General features: G+C 52.9%; 1 protein-coding gene and 1 long non-coding RNA gene across 3 annotated transcripts in view; one reads left to right on the top strand and one right to left on the bottom strand.

Annotated features, from left to right (window-relative positions):
- The window catches only part of Lrrk1 (leucine rich repeat kinase 1), a 120,643-nt gene that overhangs the window by 87,396 nt on the left and 5,957 nt on the right, over window positions 1-27,290 (top strand). For both annotated transcript variants that reach the window (XM_010611069.1, XM_010611068.1), the window contains 16 exons: window positions 866-1,030; window positions 1,579-1,751; window positions 2,673-2,793; window positions 3,000-3,159; window positions 4,562-4,838; window positions 6,158-6,329; window positions 8,720-8,883; window positions 9,667-9,806; window positions 11,383-11,632; window positions 14,401-14,567; window positions 17,891-18,088; window positions 19,703-19,980; window positions 21,310-21,504; window positions 22,415-22,566; window positions 25,016-25,133; window positions 26,403-26,519. In XM_010611069.1, the coding sequence (XP_010609371.1) occupies window positions 866-1,030; window positions 1,579-1,751; window positions 2,673-2,793; window positions 3,000-3,159; window positions 4,562-4,838; window positions 6,158-6,329; window positions 8,720-8,883; window positions 9,667-9,806; window positions 11,383-11,632; window positions 14,401-14,567; window positions 17,891-18,088; window positions 19,703-19,980; window positions 21,310-21,504; window positions 22,415-22,566; window positions 25,016-25,133; window positions 26,403-26,519 (2,847 nt within the window). The remainder of the gene's footprint in view (window positions 1-865; window positions 1,031-1,578; window positions 1,752-2,672; window positions 2,794-2,999; window positions 3,160-4,561; window positions 4,839-6,157; window positions 6,330-8,719; window positions 8,884-9,666; window positions 9,807-11,382; window positions 11,633-14,400; window positions 14,568-17,890; window positions 18,089-19,702; window positions 19,981-21,309; window positions 21,505-22,414; window positions 22,567-25,015; window positions 25,134-26,402; window positions 26,520-27,290) is intronic.
- The window catches only part of LOC104853191, a 61,497-nt gene continuing 43,100 nt past the window's right edge, over window positions 8,894-27,290 (bottom strand). Inside the window, exon 3 of the long non-coding RNA XR_777704.3 lies at window positions 8,894-9,687. This is a non-coding gene — a long non-coding RNA (uncharacterized LOC104853191). The remainder of the gene's footprint in view (window positions 9,688-27,290) is intronic.

Genomic DNA, 27,290 nt, shown 5'->3' with positions numbered 1-27,290 from the left:
TTCATTTTTTTTTTTTTTTTTTTTAACCAGTGATTCAGTGTCATTTTCTCCTAGCTGTTTTTTTTAACGAATGGTTTTCCGAGGCCTGAGGGGTGAGATCGCATTTCTGTTTTGCCTGTGCACTTCCTGCCTGCCATCACAAAATCCCCCTCCTATAATCAAGGGGTGGCCAGCCAGTCTTGGGCTGCTGAGCCCCAAAACGCTCTGTGTGGCTGACCTCTCACCAGTCGGGCACAGCTGTCTGCTTTCCCCTTTGCACTAAGCCAGATCAGCTTGCTCTCTGTGACTTGGAGGCCCTAGTGCTGCATCGTGGAAATGACTCCTCCTCCCTCCAGCCAGCTGCAGCCTTAGTACTCGGAGCAGCTGTGACCTCATAGGATGATAGAGAAACCGCCGTTTACACAACCTTCCCAGCAGCCCAGCAGTTCCTCTGTTATTTGCTTCCCACATCAGGGGAGTTTCCCATCCTCCTTGGTGGGCGAAGCCCTCTGACCCACACAAGTTCGGAGACGCCCTGGAGTCCAGCCCTCACACAGAAGGTTAATCGTCATGGGAGCTGTGGTGTCAGAGTGGGTGCTTCCTGTAGGCAGCGTCTCCTGACCGCACACAGTGCTCTTCAGTCTGCCCCAGGTCTCCTGTCCAGGGAGCCAGTTAGCAGGAGATAGAAGTCCACCCTGGTGCCACGGGGCCCCTGTCCCTCACTGGATTACTGATCCCCAGCAGACACACTGGGCTGTCCCAGACTCCTCCATGGCCACATCTCCTTCATAGCCCCAAGCACAGCATTTGAAGTTGATCAGTTTTCTCAGCTCAATCTACTAAAACCTCTAAAATGCCTCCCTGTCCTGCCTTGCTGCTCAAGTAGGTTGAGTCCGTGGAATTCAATGTATGGGACATCGGGGGCCCTGCCAGCATGGCCACTGTCAACCAGTGCTTCTTCACGGACAAGGCTCTGTACTTGGTGGTCTGGAATCTGGCGCTGGGGGAGGAGGCTGTGGCCAGCCTGCAGTTCTGGCTGCTCAACATCGAGGTGAGACGCACCAGCTGTTCTCTTCTGTCCTCAGTCCCCAGAGTATCACAGGAGTCCCCACCACTACTCCAAGAGCTCCCTATACTGAGCAAAGGGATCATATCAGGCAGAAATGCTATGCATTTTGAGGGGCTTTCACAGAGCACCCCAGAATCATGATCTTGCCTGACTTTCACAGTGGAGCTCTCAAACTCCTTTCTAACCTGAGGATTGGGGCACCCTTATAATTTTCTTGTTTACTTTAAATTTAGGGAACCCCCCCACACACACATACACCCTGGATGCCAAAGAGGGTATTGTAGGCCCCTGGTCTCAGGTTGGCATGGAATTTCTGAAGCTTCAGATACCTTCCCTGTGCAGCACCCCCTGCATGGAGGAAGTTGTGGGGATCCCCAAGACCTCTAAGTGCATCGCAATCCCTTGAGATGGCAGGCTGCAGGGTGGTGACTGAGCATCCAACCCTGGCACACCTGCACTCCTGGGAAGCTGTTTGCTGGCCCTTATTCACCAGATGAGGAAGGGCTCAGCTATGGGGTTTTCTGTCGCAGGCCAAGGCCCCCAATGCTGTGGTGCTGGTGGTTGGAACACACCTGGATTTAATCGAAGCCAAATTCCGAGTGGAGAGAATTGCAACTCTGCGTGCCTATGTGCTAGCCCTGTGCCGTTCACCCTCAGGGTCCAGAGCCACTGGCTTCCCAGACATCTCTTTTAAACACTTACAGTGAGTCCTCCTGTTCACACCAGCCACTGTGTACATGCCGGCCGCTGAGTTGTCTGTGTTCCCTGGTCTGTCTGCACAGGTCTCCTGGGGCTGGCTGGGTGCCTCTGGGTGGAGTGTGATGCCTTAGGCAGGGTGTAGCCCTGTGGCCAGTACCATGGGACTAAGTGATGGGAACTCAGGTACCACCCATCCCACTCGTAGATCAGCAGAGCCCGGGGAGTCATGTTGAGGCCACCCAGGGCTGTTGAATCTGGAAGGAGATAGTCTCGGGAAGGGGCTGCTAGAGTGGAGAGGGATGAGCCACCTGGGCTTGTCACCCTGCTCACCTCTGTCTTTGGAATTTCACCACAGCATGAAGGTCATAGGGGCTATTGTACCCACTTTGCAGACAGTGAAACTGAGGCTTCATAAATGAAGCAGGCAGTCTCCTGATGATAATAGAGAGGGCACTGCTGCCACTGCATGGTGGTCCCGGGTTCCTTTCTCTACATAGTGCCTTGGATGCCGATTTGGGAGGCAGCCTGGGACCTCTCATCTGGCTCTGCATACAGGAGCAGGCTTGGGTGTTCCTGCTATGGCCTGAGGACACCTGAGGGTCTGTGACAATAACACTGGCACCAGCCCAGAGCCCTAGGTCCAGCCTGAGTCTGCCACTTCCCAGCTAGTATCCTCAGAGGTCACCTTGTACCTCAGTGCTTCACCTACCTCCTCCTAATATGGCCATGAGGGGAAGACAGTCCAAAGCGAGTATCTCCAGGCACCCTGCAATGCGCTTTGCACGAGAAGGGCATCCGTAGACCTCTTGTGTCTTCTTTCATGAGTTCCCCACATTTCCCGGTATGGAGGACAAACCTCGGGAAAACAGAGAAGCCACAGGCCTCTTCAGAGTGCATGACTAAGCTCGCATCTTCTTGCACACAGTGAGATCTCCTGCAAGAGCCTGGAAGGCCAGGAGGGGCTGCGGCAGCTGATCTTCCATGTCACGTGCAACATGAAGGACGTGGGCAGCACCATCGGCTGCCAGAGGCTTGCGGGGAGGCTGGTGCGTATCCAGAGGAGCCCGCTTCCCACTGTGGGGAGACCCTCTCCCTTTCGCTCTCTGTAAAACATGTCTGTGTCTAAGGGTCCGCAGTTCCAAGTGGGGCTGGGGAAGGATGGAGGGATGGCGGGACAGAGGGTCCTCAGGTTCAGACCAGGGGCCAGGATGCCTTGGGCTGGAGGGACCCAGCCACGGCCACCTGTCCCCAGATCCCCAGGAGCTACCTGAGCCTGCAGGAGGCTGTGCTGGCGGAGCAGCAGCGCCGCAGCCAGGGAGACGATGTGCAATATCTGACGGACAGGCAGCTGGAGCAGCTGGTGGGGCAGACGCCCGGCAACGACATCAAAGACTACGAGGACCTGCAGTCTGGTGGGCCTGGGGCAGGCGTGCGGTGGGCACCTGTGCAGGCAACTCTGGAAGCCTGGGCAGAGAGCCGGAGTGCGCAGGGAAGGAAGGGGGCATGTGTACCATGGAAAGGAGCCTTCTACCCTTGAGAGCTGTGGTCTGACCCTCAGCACACGGGGTGACAGGCTCTGCGTGAGACCCAGCACCCTGCCTGTGTCCTGCCTCCCTTTCTCCTTTCCTTGGCTTCTCCTTCCTGCCTCGGTTCCTGCCTGTCCTTTCCCTGGGAAAAGAGAACACTCACAGCATTTACAGCAGCGTCTGGATGGGCACTGAGGGCAGACAGGGGCTGACCATCGACGAGGGGAGACAGAGGCTAAACATCTGCTGCCCACCCTCATCGTTGATGGCAGTTGTGGTGACAACCACTGAGTTGGTGAATGGGAAACCACTGCGGAAGTACAGGGCCGGGTCCCTCTGAAGCTCCGGACGCAACAGTTTTATCAGCTAATCATGATTTGACCTTGTATCGTGCACACTAACAGGCTGCTGCTTCCTCTTTTTCCTCTCCTCCTCCTCCTCCTGTTCTTTTGTAGTAAATGGGGGTTGAACCCACAGCCTCTGCCCTGAGTTATATCCCCACCACTTTTGGGTTTTTTTTTTTTGGTACCAGGGATCAAACTCAGGTCCTTGCGCTTTGCAGGGTCCTTGCACTTGCCAGGCAGGCGGCGGAACCACTGAGCTAAATCCCCAGCCCTCTGCACCACTTTACATTTGAGACAGGATCCCACTGAGTCACAAAGTTGCCCATGCTGGTCTCAAACTTGGACCCCTTCTGCCCCAGCCTCCCATAATGCTGAGATTGCAGGTGTGCGCCGCCATGCTCAGCTGGACTTCTGTGTTGAGATGCCTTATTTAATATATGTGGTGGATTCATTAGCACAGAATTTGCAGCCAACAGTGCCTGTAATCTGTGCCGGAACAGTGTTTGTTTAACATGAGTGTTTTCCCAGTAAAGCACATCACAATCTTCTCAAGCTAGAGAACACAGGCAGCACTTCGGCGCTAAGGACCTGAGAGTTAGTTTTCCACAGCTGTGCACGCATCTGCTGATGACTGACAGCACTGAGTATTGTATTTTAGGGCCTCAGGTCCATTTTGGCAGGTAGAGCAGTTTGCAGAGATGGGGTTCTAGAAGAAAAGGAATTGTCTGTAGTTGCCCATCAGCCCCCAGCTCAAGGTGTTGGCAAGAGTGCAGGGTCCCCTGAGGAACCTGAGCTCTGGCTGCCCACCCATCTGAAGGACCCAGCAGGTCAGGGATGCCAGTTTCCTCCTGGGAAGAGTTAGCGACCAGACCCGCTTGGGAACAGGGTCACCGCAGAGTCGCCTTTGTCCTCCAGCTAATGCTGCTCCCCTCTGGCCCTGGCAGCCATCAACTTCCTCATAGAAACAGGCACGCTGCTGCACTTCCCTGACACCAGCCATGGCCTGCGGAACCTCTACTTCCTCGACCCCATCTGGCTGTCAGAGTGTCTGCAGAGGATCTTCAACATTAAGGGCTCCCGCTCAGTGGCCAAGAATGGGGTGATCCGCACGGAGGACCTCAGGATGCTGCTGGTGGGGACGGGCTTCACGCAGCAGACCGAGGAGCAATACTTCCAGTTCCTGGCCAAGTTTGAGATCGCCCTGCCCGTCGCCAATGACAGGTAAAGCCACAGCTCGGCTGTGCTGGTGGCCCCTGGAAGCAGGGGTTGCTGTCTGTGGCCACTGGTGCCCTGAACAGTTTCCAGAGGTCTTGGCGTTGCTGTCACCATCCCAGCACCGGGGACGGGCCGGCACCTGGTTATGACCCCTCCTGTGCCCTGGGCTTCTCTTTCTAGGCAGTCAGAAGAAATCTGTTTATTAAAAAGGTTTGGGGAAACATGCAAGAATGGTGTTTGAAACACTTATGGGGGTTCATCCACCGAAGCTCGGGTCTCTCACATGAAATGGTGTCACGTTTGCATAGAACCTTCCCAACCCTCCATGCACTAAACCATCTGTAGATGCCTTAGAACACCTAAAACAGTGTAAGACAGCATTGTTTAGGGAATGACAAGGAAAAATCTGTACAAGTTCAGTACAGGCACAGTGTTTTAAAATATTTTTGACCTGAAGTTGTTTGAATCCACAGGTGTAGAATTCATAGATAGGAAAGGCTAACTGTGTAAGATTTTAGGGAGTGTCTCCCAGAAAGTTCTCAAGACATTTATTGGACTGAAATTGATTTATTTTGAGAAGATTAGGAGAGCTGAAGGCAAGGCCTTCGTTAAGAGTCCAGCTTTGCACACCCATGGGGCTGCCCAGGCTGTGCTGCCCCTGTCTGTGGCCACCCTGTACACACCCCGTGCCTGCCCCCAAGCTTCCTGGCTCAGGATGCCGGTGCATGCTTGGAAGGACCTCCCAGATTTCAGCTGTTCTCAAAGGACAGCAGACAGGAACACTGCTGTCACACGTAATGCAGCATTTTTACGATGACCGCGAGTCTTCTCATAAAATGTCCCACTTTTGCACAAAACAGCTGCATTCTAACTTTCAAGGCAGTTGTGTTCCCTCAATTGGCCAAAAACGATAAGTAACTCCCAGGACCCAAAAAATGTTACTCTGACCCCACTATCTGCGTTGTCCTCAGAACTGTGCAGCTGTATTTGGTTTTACTCAAACACAGCTGAGTTTGCCCAGAATCAACTCCAGTGTGCTGGGTTTGACATTTTTATGACCACAGATGTGTTCACGTCTTCCCTTCACATCATTCTTGTCTCTCTCTCTCACAGAAACCTTGATAAATGTCCTCACAGTGCCCGTCCCTATTTTCCTGTAGAGCACTTATTCTCAGCGTATACCCTCTTGTTTGAAACCAGAATTCCGAGGCTCTGTCAGCAAGGCACCCACAGCTGGAGCCATGTCAGCAGGGATGGTGCCACCCCAGGGCAGCTGTCCCCAAAGCCTGGGCCGCACTGGTCACCAGTCCCCTTATGTGTTTCAGCTACCTCCTGCCGCACCTCCTTCCATCCAAGCCTGGCCTGGACATACATGGCATGCGGCACCCTGCGGCCAACACCATCCAGCGGGTGTTTAAGATGAGCTTCGTACCCATTGGCTTCTGGCAAAGGTTCATAGCGCGGATGCTGATCAGCTTGGCTGAAATGGATCTGCAGGTAGCCGGGGCTGTGCACAGGGAGGCACACTGCGGGCTCCTGCAGATGTACCTTGGGGAGGGACATGTTGATTTGTTGATGGGACCTGATTCAAGATCTTTCTCCCGCCACCTTGTTGGTGGTCTGGGGTCCAGAGGCAACTCAGGTCAGAGCCATTGAACCATCCTGTGAATACCCATTCAGTTTACCGTTGGCTTTGGCAGAGGACTGCCCACTCCAGATCACCTGGGAGGGCCTTTCTAACAAGAACACACATTGATGCGCCCACTTCCAGCAGTTCTGAGCCATTGAGTGTGGACTGGGACTAGGCATTGGCATTTCCAACCATTCCCCACTGGCCCGTGACTTCAGAAGTCTGGTCTTGCCATCCTGGCTATACCAGACTCATGTGACACAGACTTTTGGGGCCATAACACAAATCAGAATCTTGATGTGGTATCCTCACATTCAGGGGAGGTGATGGTGATGCTGGGGATTGAAGCCAAGGTCTTCACAGTGAGCTACTTTCCCCACCCTTTTTATTTTTGAGATAGGGTCTCACTAAGTTGCTAAGGCTCGATTTGAACTTTCAACCCTCCTACCTCAGCCTTTCAGAGTGCTGACATTACAGGCATGTGCCATCATGCCTGGCTGCCGTCAGTGTTTTTTAAATCCCCCAGGTGATTGTGCTTTGCAGTGGAGCTTGAGAACCACTGGAAATAATGAAGACCTGACCCAAGGTTCTGTCCTGTGGGTTCTCCTGGGTTACAGAGAGGCAGCCTGAGGGTTGGGCCACATTAATTTCATGCAAAACAATTCGTGGAAGTAATATTTACCAAGGACAGTGGTTCTTAAAGTGGGGTTCCCAGACAAGCAGAATCACAGGGGAACATCTGAGATACACAAATCCTCAGGCCCCAATACAGACCCACTGCCTCAGAAACTCCACAGTGGAGCCCTGAGATCTGCTTTTGACAAGCCCTCAGGGGGTTCCGACATGCTCTTAAGTTTGTGAACCCCTGGCATAAACCACGACTTTGCCCCCTTTTGACATTGACTTCTGTGTGAGTTTACTTCAGCCATTCTACTTAAAACACCCTTATTGAATTATAACTTCTTGGCACAAAAACATGTGCTTTGATCTTGCCATTAAGATGGGAAGAAACATAAATGCAAGAGTCTGAAAATCAGTCAGACACTGCAGCCTTTGCTAGCAGGCAGCTTTGTTTTGGAGGCCAGGAGTGTGCAGAGGGCTGAAAGAGTGGGAGCTGGCTGGGGTCTCTGCAGGCTGTCTGCCCTCTGTTTGAACATTGTGTCCCACCACATTCTGGGTGGGGATCAGGAAGCACCGGTACCTTGGGCGGCTGAGCTCCCCAGTGGGGCCCAGCTGGGCACAGGGGCAGCCAGTCCTTCTCAGCAGCACCCCTTGCAAAGAATCCTATTGAAATTGAGACTGGTGACAGGGGAGAAGGATCGAGTCTCATCAGTAATCAAAGGCATGCAGATTCACACGGCAGAGATGCATCGTGGTGCCTGTGGAATTAACAAAGAGCTAAGATGCAGTCCCTGGCCCCAGACGGGACACTGGTGGTCACTGTATAGGAGGGTGGCGTTTCAAAAGCGTTTCCTCAGTGTGCATCCAGAGTTTTAAAACACTGAGGCCCTTTAACCCCTAATCCCACTGCTGAATATCCGAACCTAGGAAACCATTTGAAACCAGAGAAATCTCTGTGTTTTGCATATTCATTACAGCATGTTTGAAAGAGCAAAAGATTGGAATCAATATGCAATAGAAGGGGGTTGTTCAGAAAACTAATATACTTCCTAGCTTTAGAAAAAATGAGTTTAAGTGAGTGTTTAAGTTTAAATGAGTAATGGTGTCAGAAAAGTAACACATTTTGAGGTATACATCTTTTTGGTGATGTTGGAATTGAACCCAGTGCCTTGAGCACAGCAGTCAAGCTGGACCACTGAGCTACCTCCTCAGCCCCAGAAGTACACAAGACGGGAATATAATATGGACTCAGCTGCTTTTTTAAATACATATGTAGTTAGAAAAAAGCCTGGAATTACAGGTACCAAAAGCTTAATGATCTCTTTGCTTGCTGTTTAACTGGTATTTTATTTTCTCTTTTTATTTTTCTCTTGCCCACATTGCTTATGAAGCCAGGAAGTGAACAATTTTTTTTTTTGAAAGCCTATTTCCAATTGCTTGGAAAAATCTGTTCCCAGGGTACCCTGGAGACCCCTCTAGACCATATAGCATTAATTTGGCAGCAGAGCTGTGGGGCAGGCGGTGGGGATCCCACGATGATTTATCAAGATGGGGCCCGGCAGGCTGCTCAGAGCTCTGTGTGGAGTCAGCACAGAGCCTGAATGCTCAAGCAGGGTCTTTTCTCTCTGTCTTTCAGCTTTTTGAGAACAAGAAGAATACTAAAAGCAGGAACAGAAAAGTCGCCATTTACAGTTTTACAGGAAACCAGAGAAACCGCTGCAGCACATTCAGAGTGAAGAGGAATCAGACCATCTATTGGCAGGAAGGGCTCCTGGTCACTTTCGATGGGGGCTACCTCAGGTGGGAACATCCTGGCTCACCCCATACCATGGCAAGGACCCCGTGACAGCCCCGCAAGGTGCCTCACTCGCTTGGGTCCAGATTGTGCTCCTGAGAGGAGCTCAGGGTGGCTGCCTGCTAGAAATGCCAGACGCTCCCTGCACATGTCCCTGAGGTCACTCCCTTCGTGGGACAGGAAGGCCGGGGCAGATGTGGCAGCAGAGGGGGCCTTGGGCACCTCTCACAGTCACAGAGAGAAGGTGCTGGGACGAGGAGGCCCTTGGGTCCTCAGCCCTGGTTCCACACCGTGACCTAGTGAGGTGCTTTTTCAGAAAGAGAGAAAGAGACATAGACAGAGCTGAACAGATGTAATGAATGATCAGCACACAAGATCATTTCATAGCTACAGTGAAGCTGTCAAAGGAATCTGTAGCTCTGTGAGGAGAGAGGTGAAAGTAACTCCTCCTCAGAGGGTCTGATTTGAGCCATTCTGTGTGCCTGGAGGTTCCATGTGGATGTTCTCACTTAAAGTTCAGTTTCCACTTGACAGGTGGGCACTGTTCAGAGTAAAGGAGCTTCCCGGGGGTCACAGCTGAGGGGCAGACCCACCCTGAGCATCCTTACTGCGAACTTCTTGCTATGGGGACAAGGACAAAGCAAGCCCACAAACATGGACCATGAAGAGAGGCCCCCCTAGCTCTGTGGGACCCTGGCCTCTCCTGTGTCCCCAGCCTTCCAGGGAGGGTGCTCACCCCACGATCTCTACAGGGTCACAGCGGACTGCTTTTTGTTCCTGGGTTACAGTGTGGAATCTTCCGATGTGAACTGGAAAAAGAAAAAGAGTGGAGGAATTAAAATCATTTGCCAATCAGAAATGAGGGACTTCTCGGCGATGGCGTTCATCACGGATCATGTGAATTCTTTGATCGATCAGTGGTTTCCTGGTAAGAGAACACACTGGAACCGAGCCTCTGATCATGCTTGGATTTCTTTATAGGTCAGGGAGGGAACAGAAGGCCCACTGGGATTTAGCCCAAGCAAACCAGCAGGTGGTTGTCTTAGCCCATTTTTAAGCATCCTGGCCCCCTGAAGAGTCCAGCTCTGGGCCCAGGCAGGGAGAGCTGCGGGGAGGCATGGGCTCAGACCCCACAGGGCACAGACCCCTGGCTGCCCATAGCATGGGGAAAGAGAGGCCTCTGGGACCCATGCGCAGTCTCAGCAGCAGGGCTGACAGTGAGGGGAGCTGGGGGTGGAGCAGAGGCAGGTGGGAAGAGGCAGCAGCTGCTGAGGGGCCTTGTGCACCCTGCCTCCCTCACCCATCCCAGTGTGGCTCCAACCACCCCCACAGCCCTCCTCAGGCCCTTTGGATCTGTTGACATTTGCCAGTTCACCCAAAGAAAATACTTTTTGAAGTGAAGCCCTTGAAGTCCTGTTTGTTTTGTTCCTGGAGCAGAGAGAGACCCCTAGAGCAGTCAGCAGGGAGCAGGAGGGAGCTGGGTAAGCCCTCAGAAAAGTGGGGATTGAGCCTGTGAAGGCAGGTTGGGATCTGGCCACTGCCCCCAGCTTGTCTGAGCAGCCTCCACACCTACCCAAGACCCGTGTACCCCCGGACAGCATCAGGGAAAGTGCTTCAAGAAGAGGCAGGAGGCACTCTGAGTCCTTGAGACAGCAGGAACTGGGTTCCTTTGATCTGGGCACTTGACCATCCAGTGGTTCCCCGGGCCCAAATCTACCCTGTAGGTCCCGTGTAACTCCCAACAGGTGGGTGCTGGAGGACTTGACAGGTGAGTCCTTCTGACAAACACCTGCGATGCACAGACTCAGCAAAGCACCAGAAACAAGGTGTCCTGGAGCTGCATGTCTGGCCCACGGCCGGGAGAGGAGCCCCTCTTAGCAGGACACCTGTGAGGTCAAATGTACATTCAAGTCCTAGGTGTCCACCTCCGCCTGTACGAGGCAGGTCATTGCCCCCACCCAAGGGACCCCACAGGACACTTTGAGGCTGTTTCTTGGCGCTTCCCAGTGAAGACACACGGAAAATGGGCTCCTGTCCAGGGCACCATGGCAGTGATGAGCTCTGTCTGCTACAATTTGTTTCCAGTATCCCACATTTCTCTTCTGGAGAGCACTGTGGTTGTAGGCTGTGGTTCTGATTTTTAGTACGTGCTTTCTGGGCTAGCTGTGGTTGGGTTGTTGAAGTGTAGCTCAGGTCCAGCCCTGCCCGAGCCCTGCAGGTGGGATCCCTGCCCTCTCCTGGCATCTCTTCCGTCAGCCTGCCCAGGGCTGCATGGCTGTGAGGCCCCTGCCCTGCCTTTGCCACCGGGTGGCTCGGAGGAACATCCCCACCCTCTCCACGGAAAATCTTTCAGAATCAACAGCTGCACTCCACAGCCACTGGTATAACCAGCTTGGGACCCTGCCCAGGGTCCAAGCAAGGGCAGATAGACCATTGCTGTGAAGCCAGCCCTCAGGGCTGCTACTCAACCACTCCGCATGACTCTCTCCTGCTCTGCCCCTTAGCCCTGACGGCCACCGAAAGTGACGGGACCCCACTCATGGAGCAGTACGTGCCCTGCCCTGTCTGCGAGACATCCTGGGTGCAGCACGCCAACCCCAGTGAGAGGTCAGAGGGTGTGCAGTACTTCGACATGGAAGACTGCGTGCTGACAGCCATTGAGAGGGACTTTATCTCCTGCCCCAGACACCCAGACCTCCCAGTGCCCTTGCAGGAGCTGGTCCCTGAGCTGTTCATGACCGACTTCCCGGCCAGGTAGGCTGTCGCGGCCTCTCCTCAGACACAGTGCAGGTCCCGGGACTGGGCTCTTTGCTGTAAGGTGCCAGTAGGTCCCAGGGCAGACCCTCCACGGGTCACTGCAGCGGGTGGCCCCTGCCCGGCAGCGTCAGTCACTCAGGCCACAGCTTCCTACCAAGTCTCAGGTGACTTAGGTCGCATGCTAGGCTGCCAGGAGCAAACAGGGCCATTAGCTTCCACCGTGGAGATACAGCAGGTGCCTTGGGCACTTCACTTGTGAAGCCATCTGTGCCCCCGCTTTCTCTTCCCCTCCCAGAAGTTAGTGCCCCTTCTGCTGACCGCACCACAGGCTGGAGGAACGGAAGGTGACTACAGGCGTGCTCCCTGGCCTTTGGGGACGGGAGCACCCCCAAACCTGCAGCTTCGTTGTCTTTTTTGGCAAATGCTGACTCCCATCTGCTACCCAAAGGCCAAGCTTTTGGATCCTCTAACTCTGTTCTTATCTTGAGGGCCCAACCCAATAAGAAATGGCCATAAAATCCAAGTCGTTGGTAAAAGATGCCATCATCTTTGGTCAAAGGGAACCCACACCTATGGCTTGGTGTCCCCAAAGACAATCTGCCGTCAGTGGTTCCAACCTTTTTTGGAATTCTAAGGTCCTGTTGCTTTCTCACTCAGAGGCACACTATAAACTGGGCATGGTGGCACACGCTTGTAATCTCTGTAATCTCTGTAATCTTGTAAACTCTGGGAAGCTGAGGCAGGAGGATCCCAAGCCCAGCCTGGGCAACTTAGTGACTTACCAAGACCCCTCTTGAAATAAAGCATAAGACAGGACTGGAGATGGAGCCTAGAGCTAAGGCTCTGAGTTCAACCCCTGGTACCATGCAGAGGGGGAAAAAGGCATTCTATAATGCCTATAAATTAAGTTAGAGAAAATCAGACTTGTTTGATAAGAATATTGGTACTCTGATATTTCCATATTGCTCCAAGCAGTTATGGGATACGCTGTAAGTTTAGAGAATTGGAGTTCCAAACACTGCTTCTGGGTGAATCTGTCAAAGGAAGAAGGGTCGGAGGTGGAGCTCAGTGGTGCATGTACTTAGTGTACACTAGTGTACACGAGGCCCTGGGCTCCATCCCCAGCTCCAAACATGGTGACCAATAAATAAAGGAAATGCTTCCTGCCTTAGATGATTCCTCCCATGGTTCTTTTCATTATCCCCAGCAACCTCCTGGGTGGGCATGACGAGCGCACTTCCTTGCAGAGTTTGGATAGGAGTGTTCGGCTCTCAGAGACCACCTGCAGTTTCATATAAACACAAATCCAGTTTATTTAGGGAGATGCCCTGTGAGGGTCCCCCAAAGTTTTAGAATATTTACTCGCTGAATCTAGTTATGTTTATGACTCAGTTTAGAGACCCCAACTGAATGTGGAATTTATTGGACGTGGATCTAATCTCTGGCTATTGTAGGAAATGAAGTTTCTTGGCAGGAAGTTGAAAAACACAGCACTCCCAGTCCAGCAGAGGCGCTCTGGACTTCAGCTGGGACCCATCCATCTCAGAGTTTACAGGCAGAGCTCCTACAGACTTCCGAGTCTGCACAAGTCCTAACAGGGATCCCCAGCGTGGGTCCCCATACCCAACCACCTCCCTGGTTTGGGTGGACGTTTGGAGAACAGCCTCAGCCTGTTTTCTCCCAGGCCCCCCAGGGCTGCAGTGGGTACAGAGGTGATGCAGTTGAGTCTGAGTGTCCTGAAGGCACAGGAAAAGCTGCACCTGCGGGGCTGGGTGGCCTGTGGGCTCCACCTTGCCTGGTTGTCCAGGTGCCTGGCAGGGTCCCTATGCGGTGCTGAGGTGGACTCGACAGAGCGGGTGGCCTTTTCCCCTCACCTCTTCCCCTCCCTTCCACCCGTTCCCCCTTCTTTGCACCATGCTTTCTTTGCACTCCATGTTTCTAAAGAAAAAGACAAGTGTTGAGGAAAGAGAGGCAGAGGCAGGGCATCGCGGTGAGAGCCCGGAGGTGGTCAGGAAGCACAGGGTCCCACAAAGGCCCAAGCCTTGCATGCCGCCCCAGAGCCCAGAGAGTCCAAGCCCATGGAGGACCTGCCGTCCTGATCCTTCTGCCCTGGCTCCATCTGGGCTGCCCAGAAGGCTCGGGGACTCTGCCCGTGCAGGCCAGGCCTTCTTAGTCGAGAGCCTGAAGATGCACAGGGGTCTGGAGAGAAGGGCAAGGGGTCCAAGAGCAACTGGCAACATTCCCAAAAGGCCAACAGGAACTGTCTCTTCCTGGGATGAGAACACATAGACGGGGCATTTGCAACTCCCAGAGGTGGGGACACGGGTCGTGCAGATCAGAAGCTCTGTGTGGCAGTGTATATTTATGGTACTCAGAGTGGAGAAATGACTAACAGTGAGTCAGTGCAGTTTGCTGAGGAAGGCTGCTCTCAAAGCACGAAATCTTTTAGAATAAAACATGCAAGGAGACCCTTGTTGTTGCCCACCATGTTCAGAGGCGTCACGCAGAGCCAGGCAGCATGGCATCCCCTGGGCAGCTCCTGGGATGAGCCCACTTTACCAAGGAAGTGACCGAGGCCTGCTAAGGCTGCATGAGCCGTCCAGGTTTGCTGTAGCTGTGTGGCAAAGTTAGCCCAGATCGGTCCAACTTCACAGATGGCTTTAAACTGTGACTGCCCCCCAGGGAACGAATGTACTAGCCCAGGATCCACCTCAGCGCATCCAAGTCAGGGTGCCTGGGCTGACCTCTGATCTGTGTGCAAACAGGCTTTTCCTGGAGAACAGCAGGCTGGAGCACAGTGAGGAGGAGAGCAGCATCCTGGGCCAAGGTGGCAGCGGCACTGTCATCTACCGTGCCCGGTACCAGGGCCAGCCCGTGGCTGTGAAGCGGTTCCACATCAAGAAATTCAAGAATTTTGCTAATGCGCCAGCAGGTAACACGGCCCCGGCCCAGCACTGTTATTTGCAGGTGTGTGCTTCCTCCATCCAAGCTCCGAGCCTCCTTAGAAGGGCTGAGGTCACACGCACGAGGCAGGAAGTGAGGACGGTGGGTGCGGCAGCTTGCGCTCAGGGCTTTCTGCCTGGCCAGTTGGGGCCAGGCCAAGCGAGGTCCAGAAGTCGCTCTTAGAGATGGGAGTCCCTAAGAGCAGGGGCCATCCTTGCTATTTCTATCTGCCTGTGCCCGGTACATGCCTGGCATGACGGGCGGTCAGGCCTAAGCGGGTCCTTCCCTGCAGGACCCCTCAGTGCTGCTGTCTCCTGTGCTGATGAGGAGTGGGACACCCGCCAGCCTCCCACCCCCAGAAAGGAGCTCCCTCTTGCCCAACACCAGAGACGGCACACGGAGCCCCACTTGACTACGTAGTTCAGGGCTGTTCTCCACCAAGAAGGACCCTTCCCCACCTGTCCAGGCGCTCTCTGCTGCTTTGACAGAGTGCTCCATGCTGGGTGACCTGTAAGCCGTGGAAATGTGTTTGGCTTATGCTTGTTGAGATCGGGCTGGCTTCTGGCGAGGGAGCCACAGTGCATCATCCCGGGGTGGAAGGTGGGAAAGGAAGAGATCACAGTGGACAGAGCGAGAGTGGGCTGAGCTCGTATTTGTAAGAAGCCCACTCCTGAGGTAACCGGTCCTCCCCTGCCGTAGCCATAGCCCTGCTAATCCACTATGAGGGCAGATCTTCCTGACCTAATCGTCTCTCATTAGGTGCCCCTCCCAACACCTCCACTGGGCACGAAGGGCGCACACTTCGGAGGACACAGGCAGACCATGGCACCGTGTGAGCCCAGCCCCTGCAGGGGCTGGGGAGGCCTAGGCACCCCTGCCAGCTTAGATCACATCTCTCACTGCTCCTGGCTCAGGACAGCTTACTTTGGTCATAATAAGCTGATTTATACTCTTGGTAGAAAAGTTAGAATCACAGAAAACTATAAAAAGCACAGATCACAAAGGAAGAGACAAAATAATATTGATTTGTTGAGAAGTGTTAGAGATGATAAGTTTCCTAAAATTGCTGGACGTGAGCTGAATATTCAAGTTCAGCATTCCTGTACACAGCACATTTCCTCTGTAGCAGCAATAAAAACCATAAGGTGTTGAGAAACAGCCAAGGTTCGGCTTAGTTCTTATCTGAGTTCCAACAGGGTGTGCATTCATGTAATCTGACAGACTAAAATGCAGGTGCAATAAGAAAAGTCCAAGAACTAAGAAAATTGTATAATGAAAGCCCAAGGAAAAAGGACTCCTCCCAAAAGTATTACTTATAGTCAATCCACAGGCTTCAGGGCCCTTTTTTCCCCAAAGCAAGCTCCCTTCCTAGGGAACAGAGACACAGCCTGTGTGGTACAGGAAGTGACACCAGAGGTCACTATCTTTGCTACACTGGGTGCAGATTTGGACCTGATCTCATACCACCCTAAAATGTGCATTCTTAACGAGTTAAAGACCCAGTATCGAGGGTCAGGGATTTAGCTCAGTGGTTCTGCCACCTGCCTTACAAGCGCGAGGACCCGAGTTCAATCGCTGGTACAGAAAAAAAAACGCAATGTGGAAAACAAAACCTTTATGCTTAAGAACCAAACTGCCCCCATATGCATACTTCTGGCACAATTGGTGATCTTGCCTCACCAAGGTTTTCATGTTGTCTCCATTTTAAAATCTAACAGGGAGGTGGGGGGTGACACAGGACACAGGAAGATAAGCAGGATCTGGATGCATCCTGGTGGCCTCAGCCAGCTGTGCCTGTGTGGACCAGTCCTAGCCTAGCGATGTCTCCTGGCCTCTCCAGAGTCTCCTGCAGGCCCTCCCTTGAGGGTGAATTTCAAGGGCATCAGAAGGGGGTTATAGCACAGTGTTGGAATTGCCTGCCACCGCCTGCAGGCCTTTTCCCCTGGTCTGAGATGACTCACAGGCCAGTGTCTGCAGCCACTTCCCACTTGGTGATGCAAGAGTGGTGGTACTGCCCACGTTTAGTGGCCCTGGCTACCATCAGGGACCCCAGGCCCTAAAGACCCTCATGAAAATGCCAGGCTCCTACTGAGTGTTGTGGGCACAGCTGAGAATGAAACCAAGAGAAAACCGCAGTTGTGAAAGGGCTCTGAGATGGCCCGTTGCTCCTAGGAACAAAGGGCACTTAGGCACTGCAGCTCTCAGCTTTATTGACTGTACAAGGAGCAGAGGCATAAGTGGAGTATGGCAGAGGGTTCTGGCTGAATGTGAGGGAGCAGTCACTTCTGCAGAGAAGCTGGCAAGCAAAGAACAAGGGATTGGTGCGTCAAGCATAAAACCATCAAATTTCTGTAACAACTTAATGGGTAACTGACTGTGTTGCTGTAAGCAACTCCTTACTACTGAGAAAAAGACTTTGTTCTGGGTCTCACTGCTTCAGTGCTGATGTGATCCGTATCTCAGCCCCTTCCCCCCATCAGCCACTTATCTGACCTCCGGGACAGCCGTTAATGGGCGCGATGCTGGCCGTGCATTATCGCTTTGCCTCCGTGGGACACGTCAGCACCCTGGCTGAATGCCAGTTACATTTTTTTAAAGCCAATTAGAAAGAAGTTATCTCTGTGCAGCTAGCACTGCCTGTGCTCCTATAATTACCATGCCAGGGTTTAGTGAAGAGAAGGAAAAGGGCCATAGCGGGGCTGCAGTCAGGGGTCTTTAATGCGGGGGTTCTCCACAGGCTTCTTGGTAAGGAGTCCTGTGACCAGCAGTGGCCAAATGCTCAGTGTCCGCGAGGGCGGAGAGGAAGGGACCTTCTTACACTCCAGAATCTCCTAGGCCAGGCTCTGAGTGAGACACAGGGGTGCAGAAGGAGTGGATATAATTGGGACCCACAGAAGGCTGGCAGCTAGGTGAACTGAGGGCTGCGAGATCTCTCGGGGACCGGGGCGGGCATGTGGCAGTCCTCCAGCAAGGGGCCTAGTAGGCCTTCGGAGCTGCTCGCACCGGAGCTGCCAAGTGACGGCCAAATTAGCACCGAGAGGGAAGGGGCTCGGTGTCAGCCCATGGGGTGGCCCATTGGGACCGAATTCTGGACAACGCCACTGCAGTCCGTCAGATAACGTGCGCCCCGCCTGCCCCAGGTCACTGTGGGGTGGCTCTCAGCGCCTTAGGCCCCTGTATCACGTGCCCTTGGGAGGCCACCTAGTGAGTCTAGGCTGGGTCCCTCTAGCCCCAGGTCCAGTGGGGCAGCCCATGCCCTGCACCATTGTCCTCCCTGGGTGGCTGACGGGGGCTCACATCTCACCCCCGCAGACACCATGCTGAGGCACCTGCGGGCCACGGACGCCATGAAGAACTTCTCGGAGTTCCGGCAAGAGGCCAGCATGCTGCACGCCCTGCACCACCCGTGCATCGTGGCACTCGTTGGCATCAGCATCCACCCACTCTGTTTCGCTCTGGAGCTCGCCCCGCTCAGCAGCCTCAACACCGTGCTATCTGAGAACGCCAGAGGTACCCACCTGCCCTCGGAGAACATTCCCCTGGGGGCTGTCTGGGCCCTGCCCCTTGGGGCCACCAGAACTGTGAGCTATATGGGCAGCCTCAGGAAGTTCTACAGAAGTAGAGCTACTAGAGGAGCCTTGTCAAGCCCACAGCACGCCCTGGCCCACAGCAAGTCATCTCATCCAGTATAAGCACTGGCGGTGGCGTTGGCCCAGGCTGAGCAGGTCATACTTTGGAGACAGTAGAGCCAGGTTTCATGTTTTGGTTCCCTGCCATAATCCATGAGACTGCTCCGTTTGTGAACTAGTCAGCTTTCCTGACACTAGGACGCAACACCTGGCACCTGCAATTTCCAGAAGAAGATGACGACGACTCATTTGGCTATTTCAGGGATTCAGTCCATGGCCTGCCGGCTCCAAGGCAGAAACATCATGGCAGAAGGGTGTGGTGAAGCAAAGCTCCTTAGCTCAGGGTGGCCAGGAAGCAGAGCAGGGAGCAGCACTAGAGAAGGGACAAAGGACCCAAATAGAGTATCCTGGGCCACACCTCTGTGGTCTACCCAGAGTGTGCTTTGCTAATATACTAGGTATTTATTAAATCAAGCTAACGTACAATTAACAACCCTAATTCAGTTGCCTATGAAAGAAGGATCGTAATAGTCCCCTCTGGGAGGGCACCAGGCCTCAGATGAAGGAGGCTTCGGTAGACCTAGGCAACTAAAGCTGGCCCCTCAATCCCACCGGTGTGTAAATAAATCCCTTCTCTAACCATAATGCACCTCCCTGCCACTGATAAGGCTGAGACTTGGTATCAGTTATATCTTACTTTTTAAAGAAATTTACAGAACTTACCTTGAGAAATGGGTAACTAAACTCCAAACTGCTGCCAAAATAAGGGAGGTAGCTGTCTTTTGACTAGGAAAGAAATGCTGTGTAAATCAATCACTAAACCCTCAAAAATAAAATTTTTAGTGACGTCCTACTACAGCTCACCTCTGGCCAGCAGTATAGTGATGGGCTGGGATGAGCTCTGGGGCTTTGAATCCTTGCTTGTTTAGTAAAAATGCCAGGAATTCCAGGCCTTAGATGCTATGAAAGGAGCACGGTGAGTAGCACTTCTATCTTAAATCCCATGTTACCTAAGAAGGCCATGGAGAGTACTGAAGATGTGTCCATGGAATATAAAACCTTAGGGGTTATGTTCGTCAGCTTTCCCTCATTGTGACAAAAATACTTGAGCTAAACAACTTGTAAGGAATAAAGGTTTACTTTGGCTCATAGTTTCAGTCCATGGTTACTTGGCAGTATATCATGGCAGGAGTATGTGGCAGAGAAGACAGCTTACTTCATGTTAGACAGAAAAGCCAAAGGAAAGGAAGGACTAGGTCCCCATATCCCCTTCAAGGCCACACCCCTCATGACCTTACTTCGTCCCACTAAGCTCTACCTCCTAAAGGTTCCCCCACTTCCCAGTAGAAGCACAGGCTTGAGACCAAGCCTTTAACACATGGGGCCTTAGAAGACAAACTATAGCAGGGAGATAGAAGGGAAGAATGGAAAACAGTTGCTATAATGCTAATCTGATTCTAGAAAAAATTGAAATTGTTATTTTTTTCTTTACAAGATTCTTCCTTCATGCCCCTGGGACGTATGCTAACCCAAAAAATAGCCTACCAGATTGCAACAGGCTTGGCCTACCTGCACAAGAAGAACATCATCTTCTGTGACCTCAAGTCGGACAACATTCTGGTGTGGTCCCTGGATGTCAAGGACCACATCAACATTAAGCTGTCAGACTACGGGATCTCACGGCAGTCCTTTCACGAGGGCGCCCTGGGTGTGGAGGGCACGCCTGGCTACCAGGCCCCGGAGATCAGGCCTCGCATCGTGTATGATGAGAAGGTACCAGCCCAGCCCACTGCCCTTCCCAGGCCTGCCCTTCTTGGCTGGTCAGGTCCCATGTGAAGCCAGCCAGGCAGACCTCAAGCACCCAGCCCTTCTGAGCTCAGGTCCCCTGACTCCTATGCTCAACACAGGAGGCTCTGGCTCAAGCCAAGGGGCTTTTGAAAAGCAGAAAGAATACAGTGGTAAAAGAGCCTGGCCTGTCAGTCAGGGCTCCACAAGGTGCTAGCCAAGTCACACCCCATGCCAGCAGAGAGTACATTCTTCCAGGGCAGACTAACCTGCACAAGGCCTCCACAGGCAGCTGCCTAGCCAGCCTCAGTTCGGACAACAGCCAAATGCCTGTCTTCTTCCCTGTTAGCTGGTTGGCAAATACAAACACACAGCCTCCCCCTAATCATCTTGTATTGCACATGTTGCTACTGGTGCCGGCCCTCTTAATCACCCAGGACTGAAGTATGCCCCTCGTCTGTAGTTTCTGGTTCCTGGTGACTTTCACTGACTGATTGCTTTGAGGATGGCCTAAGCATCTGTGGGTTAACTTGGCACCTATGGCTGTTGCCCAACACGGGAAAGGTATAGCACCATGACAGAAGTAAGAGCTTCTTCGCAGTGACTCAGACATGGTGTTCACGTAGAAACTAAGATTGTAACGAAAATAATATTCACATTGATATTTTTCAAGTCTCTCGGCCATTTTTCTGCTAAAAAGCTATTTCTTGATCCTTATAGGAGTCTGCATAACTCTATCTTTACTGGGTCTTTTTAAATGAGAGGAGACAACAGGCTGAGATGGAGGAGACACTGTCCTTTTCACGAGTTGTGTTCACGGCCCATCTAGTGCCAAGCCTGTTAAACCAAGGGTCTTGGCATCTTTGGAGCCTTTAATCAGTGCCTGGTGGTTAGTAAGCTCTTTCTGTGAATTTATTGGATGGATGGATGGATGGATGGACGGACGGATGGACAGGATAGGCAGTCAGATGGATGGAAAGAAGGTGGATAAGAGTGTATGACAAGTGGGCATATAGATGGATGTATTGGGGGATGGATGGAAAATAGATGGATAAATAGAAGAACATATGGTCAGAAGGATGGATGGATGGCCAGATGAGGGAATTAATAGCTAAATGGACAGAAAGACAGGTGGCAAGATGGCTGGTTGGACAGATGAAAATAGATAAACTTGCGGATGGATCAACGCTGGTCTCCCTTTTCCCTAGGCCCATGTTTTCTTTCTCTAATTGCATCTCTCTCCACCTCAGAGCCGGCTTGCAAAGAAAGCTGCTGGGCCTGGGCAGGGGACCTGACTTGACTTGCCTTTCTGCCCAGGTAGATATGTTCTCCTATGGAATGGTGCTCTACGAGTTACTGTCAGGGCAGCGCCCTGCTCTGGGCCACCACCAGCTTCAGATTGCCAAGAAGCTGTCCAAAGGCATCCGCCCCATTCTGGGGCAACCGGAGGAGGTGCAGTTCCATCGACTCCAGGCGCTCATGATGGAGTGCTGGGACACGAAGCCCGAGAAGGTACCTGGGGGCACAGCGCCTGGGCTGGGGCCTCCTGCCCCTGTGGGGACCACGATCCTCACCAAGAACAATCGTGCAACGTTCTCTAGTTGCCCCTTATGGAAAGAGACAATTTCTGCTAAGCTGCCCAGTTTCGTGTTCTGTGTGTGTCACTCTTGGAGAAAACAAACGTTTGGGGCTGGGGATTTAGCTCAGTGGTGCCAGTCTTGCCTTGTAAGCGCAAGGTCCTGAGTTCAATCCCCAAAACAAACAAACAACACTTCTCAGAAAAACAATCTTTCTTTCCCTCCCCAACTTTTGTCATTTCATCATGCACAAAAAGTAAGGGTTGAATGTCCCTTATCTGCAATGCTTGGGACCAGAAATGTTTCAGATTTTGGAATACATGCAAAGACTTTGCTGCTTATCTCTAATCTAAGATCTAAAATGCCCTGAAATCCAGAACCTTTTGTGGACCATTCACTGTGTATCATAGAAGTATAATCCCTGTGCCAGAGCAGAGGGATTTTAAATATCTCTTTGCAAGGTAGTGGGGAAAACTTCGCTTGTGCAGTGGAGGTTAAAGCTAGTTTATTGTGTGATTTGGAGAGGGCCCTAGTTTCAAGGTTAAAAGTCATTCTTCAAATCAAGCAGAGCTAGTTTCATGCATTGGAGGCATGGTGTGGGATTCGTGGGATTAAGAGGAACCGGACCGGCTGAGCTCGAGTTGCTGTGGCTGGCAGTGACCGAGCTGCCTAGAGGACTTTGTTTCTGGTGTCCCGAGTCCCTTCAGCTTCTTGTGAAAGTTTGGTCCTGAATGAGCTGATTCCCTCATTCCCCGGGGTTGAGGGCTGACATCATGGGGTTCAGACCCAGCACATTCATGCCCGTCTCTCTCTCTCTCTCTCTCTCTCTCTCTCTCTCTCTGCAGCGCCCGCTGGCCCTGTCCGTGGTGAGCCAGATGAAGGACCCTACCTTCGCCACCTTCATGTACAAGCTGCCCTGCGGAAAGCAGACGGCCTTCTTCTCCTCCCAGGGCCAAGAGTACACGGTGGTGTTTTGGGATGGGAAAGAGGAATCCAGGTAAGCTTCTGCCCTGCCCCGCCCCACCCAGCTTGTATTCAGGGTGGAATTTGAGAACAGAAAATTAATCATGACCATGGCGATTACTATTCAGTGGTCCAGAGCCTGGTTAGAGTTTGTTCAAGACAGCAGGAAGAGAGAAACTGAGTCAGCACGTACATTGTTGTGCGTAAGAGAAGCCAGTAAATGATGGTCTCCGCCAGGTGTGTGGGGAACACAGGTCCAGAGAGCTGTGCTTCAGGTGAAGCTATTCTCAGCCTGATCATGCAGGACATCGAGTGATCCCATAGGGGCCGTGGGCAGCAACCAGAGAGACGAGGCTGCACATTGAGAGAGGGAGGCCCTTGGGCTGGCCCCAGGCCCCTCTGAAATAAGGGGTCAAACACTCCCTTCTAGGGGCTGCTCTCTCTCAGTGAAGGGGCAGGAAAAGGTTTGCGATATTCCAGAAGAGCGGAGGTACGGATGGGCGTGTCGCCTGAGGAAATCCAGGGTTCCTGCAGGATACGGAGGCGCTGAGAGCCACCAGCCTGGCTACACAACTTTCTCCAGCATGTCCTGCTCCCCCAGACCTCAGGCAGGGCGATTAAGTGACCTCCAGCAGTGGTGGATTTGCTCAGAGGAAGGCAGACAGGAGTTGAGGATGTCTTCGAGGAAGCAAGTATAGAAAAGGACCACGAAGCCTAAGTAAGGTCATGAAATGGGGAGCAAAGGGGCCAAGTCTTCTGTCAGAAGGATCCTTAGAGTGAGCTGAAAAGCTGGACGGTTGTGGTCAGACAGGATGCTCAGCATGGCCTGGGAGGGAGGGGTGCAGCCTCGTCGGGGTGGCTCAGGTGGGATCGGGAAGGGACCTTTGAGGAACAAAGAGGAGGTCCCGGGATGCAGCCACCAGGGCATGGGAAAGAAACTGTCAAAGACTGAAGTCACCAGGAAGTCACCGTCGTGTGAGAAACTTCTGCTGTGGCCATGTGTGCTGCCCATTCCACCTGCCTGGTGAGAAATTCTCAAGGCAATCATCTTCCCATGATCCCAAGGGCAAACACTGGAAAGTGCTGGAACCAGGCAAGGTTTAGATAAAGCTGGGCTTGAGTAGGAATGAGGTCAATGGAATGGACTTCGCAGTTTCCCCTAGGTCATTCCAGGTGAGGTTGGTATCAGATTTTTTTGCCTCTGGGACTGAGGGCTGTGATACAGACACTCTAAGAAGTGATGCACTAAAGGTCTCTAAGATACGGCATGTAACTGTCACTTTCTGTCAGGATACACTCGCAAGATCAGCCCAAAAGCAAACCTATACTACTGGCCTCTATCCATAGCCTGCAGCCATAGATTGAACCACCAGCTGGCTGAAAATGCTCAGTACGATGGCATCTGTACTGAACATGTGCAGACTTTCAGGTGTCATGTTGTTCCCTATATGATAACAACTATTTACATGGTGTTTACATTGCATTAAGTATTTTAAGTCATCTAGAGTTGGTTTAAAGTACACAGGAGGATGTGCCCAGGATCTAAGCAAACACTGCCCGGTTTATGTAGGAGATCTTAGTACCTGTAGATTTGGGTATTTAAGGGGGTCAGGGGGGTCCCTGCCAGTACCAAGGGAGGACTGTATGTTACAACCATTTCCAGTAATTATATTGGTTTTAGTAGTGTTATTGCAATTCTAAGATAGTATTTGTGGCTGTGGGGGAAAGTTAATGAGTAATCGTGTGGCTGACACTGGAAACTGATTTTCAGCATGAGCTAAAGGGGAAATAGATGTAAGGTAGAGTATGTGGAAAGCAAGTAAAGTTCTGAGTTGAAGTTGGATGGCCTCACGATCTAGTTGAAGAGGCCTAGGAACACAAGGCAGGAAGATACCCATGAGCACCCTGGGACCCAGCGAAACCAGGGTTCATCAGCGGAATGGCTGATTCCCAGACTTGGACCTCCCACATTTGGTATAGGAGAAGAGGGGAGGCTCTTAGAGACTTCTGAGGTGTATCAGAGGGACTCGGGCCAGTCCGGTCCCACCAATGCCAGGATGGGCCCTCTTCCACCACCTGTCTTGTCTTTAGCCTCGGCCTTGTCTACTTGGCCTGAGGGGCTGCCCACGCTCATGGGGTGGGCAGAATCTGGCTGGTGGGAGGGCGGTGAGCATTCTTTGTGGAAGTGCCCCTCACTCAAGCTGGGGCCACTGTTCCAACCCCCAGAGGTCACGGAAAGAAGAGCGGCTTTCCTCACTTTGGGGGTGTCCCTGCTCTGTGCACAATGTCCAGGCCCTTCACAGCAGGCAGAACCCAGCTCACCCCAGTGCATGGAGGACACTTCCTGAGCCTCTCAGAGCACAGCAAGATGAGACCTTGGTTTCCAGGGCCAAGTGAGGTCCACGGTTGAGGTCCTCTTCTGAGGTCATGGTGGCAGCCCCAGGGCCCCCAGGAACTGACCACGTGCTTGTTGCTGACCACAGGAATTACACGGTGGTGAACGCGGAGAAGGGGCTGCTGGAGGTGCAGAGGATGACATGTGCCGGCATGAAGCTGAGCTGCCAACTCAAGGTCCAGAGCTCGCTGTGGACGGCCACCGAGGTAACCACCGGCGTGCGGGCCCTCCGTGGGGCTGGTCACCTCTGTGCCGCCCCTGGGAGGCCCAGGTCAGCTCGACTTTCCGGTCACCCTCAGCTCAGCCCTAGACAACCCCCAGAGCAAAGCCATCTGCCCTGTGAGGCCGCGAGTGTCCCCAGGGAGCTCAGCCCTGCCTGCCCGTGGCTCCTGCCTGCCGCTGCCACTGCTGCTGGCTGAGCTTCCGGTTGATGAGTGTCAGGCGCAGACAGCCGGAGAAGCCGGCTTCGACGTGCCTGGGCTTCCCATGACGCTGCTGCGTCCACACAGCGCATCTTCTGCCTCGAAGGCCTTTTCCTTCACATCAGGGAAGTCGCAGGAAGGCCAGGAGAGGTCTCCCAGAAACTCAGAGAGGAATGGCCAGAGCCGGGTGTTCTCAAGTTACGGAAAGGGGAGAGGTCGGTGCGGTCTAGAAAGACGTGACCTCTGGAAGTGTGGCTCAGTATGTGTCGGAAACCTCAAACATACTCATGCCACGTAAGCCTCACTGATTTCAATCCGAAGAATTCATTCCAAGAAAATAGCTCCGACACAAACACATCATGGGGGGGGGGAGAGAGGAATACTAAATACTAACTCAGTGTAACTCATAGTCATGAAAACTTGGAGAAAACTGGGCCTCTGACAATAGATCGCCCAAGTTAGTCCTTCTGCGTGGAGAGCAGTGGTGCCCTGGGCCATCCTCTGTAAGAGAAGTGAAAGGGCAGAAGCCACAGCTCAGAGGTAGAGCACCTGCCTAGCTACTGTGCATGAGGCCCTGGGTTTGATTCCTAGAACAGCGAAAACAACAGATCACAAAAGTGAGAAGGCAGCATTGTATTAAAACCAAGGGCCAGGGATTTAGCTCAGTGGTGCCGCCATCTGCCTTGCAAGTGCAAGGACCCGAGTTTGATCCCCAGTACCAAAAAAAATCCTACTTTTGCTGGTACCATGTGCATTCACACACATACACGCACTGACAAACGCACACATACAGAACTTCAGAGAGGCGCTGCCCCCAAATCCCAGGGGTGGTTTTCTCTGGGTAATGAAAGAGGGGCAGTCTAATTTTTCTTCTCAAGACTAGTCTCTGTTTTCCAAAGTTTCTACAAAGAATAGAACTCAGTTACCAACCAACCGGACACACCTTCTACCCATTTAAGGTTGCAGTGAGTCCCCAGACTGGGTGCACCCAGGCTGGGAAATGCCAGGTGCTTCCTACCCTGGGTCTCACAGAGGGCCCCTCTGCCTCTGCAGGACCAGAAAATCTACATCTACAGCCTCAAGGGCATGTGCCCCCTGAACACGCCCCAGCAGGCCTTGGACACTCCAGCTGTCGTCACCTGCTTTTTGGCAGTGCCTGTTATTAAACAGGTGAGATGGGGAAGTGGGTGTGTGGGTATCTGACCACCCTCTGTCGTATTTGGGTGGACACCTACTGTCCACAAGCTGAGACCCAGCCCCGCTCAGGAGCAATGCGTGTGGGAGCAGAGGGTGCAAGTTGTGTGAGGACCGGATTCCTCCCGATAGCGGTGACACCAAGAGGCTCTTCCTCCCGCCGTGCCCAAGCCACTACCTTCCCCATGGCCCTCAGTCACCAGGCTCCGGCAGGCCCTGCTTCTGCTTTGGATCTGTGGCAGCCTGCTCTGTTACCCTCCGCCTCCGAGGCCTCCTTCCAGGGCTCACTGTTCATCCCAGACCACAGTCTGTCTTTGCACGGCACGGTCAGGCCAACTGCCCTCTCAGTCCCCCAGCCCAGGCAGAGCAGGTGAGCTGGTCCCCCTGCTGGCCCCTGCTCCCTGTGCTCAGGCCTCTCCCTACTCCTGCCTGCTCAGTTCTCAGAGTCAAGGCTGAGACCCGTCCTCTACGGGGATGCAGCTACCTGACTTTCCCGGGCTCTGCTGTCCTCCCACGGCCCCAGCATCGCTCGGGCAGTTGTGGCGTGGTCCCTCCTGGGAGGCCTGTTTAAACCACAGGTGCCCTCAGCTATGGGGAGCAGTTCCCAGGGCTGTCATCGCTCCTCTCCGTAACAGGGTGAATCAGCCCCAAGCGCCAGGCCAGTGCTCTTGGAAACAGAGTGTTACGGTGACCTCCTGACAGTCGTGAAATATATGAGCTCTTCTCTCTACCCTGTTCCAGTTTCAT

Source organism: Fukomys damarensis, unplaced genomic scaffold (genome assembly GCF_012274545.1).
Source record: "Fukomys damarensis isolate Sample0158 unplaced genomic scaffold, DMR_v1.0_HiC HiC_scaffold_7, whole genome shotgun sequence".
Taxonomy (NCBI): domain Eukaryota; kingdom Metazoa; phylum Chordata; class Mammalia; order Rodentia; family Bathyergidae; genus Fukomys; species Fukomys damarensis.
The sequence above is the reverse complement of the archived record's forward strand: the minus strand, read 5'-3'. Positions and strand labels throughout refer to the sequence as shown.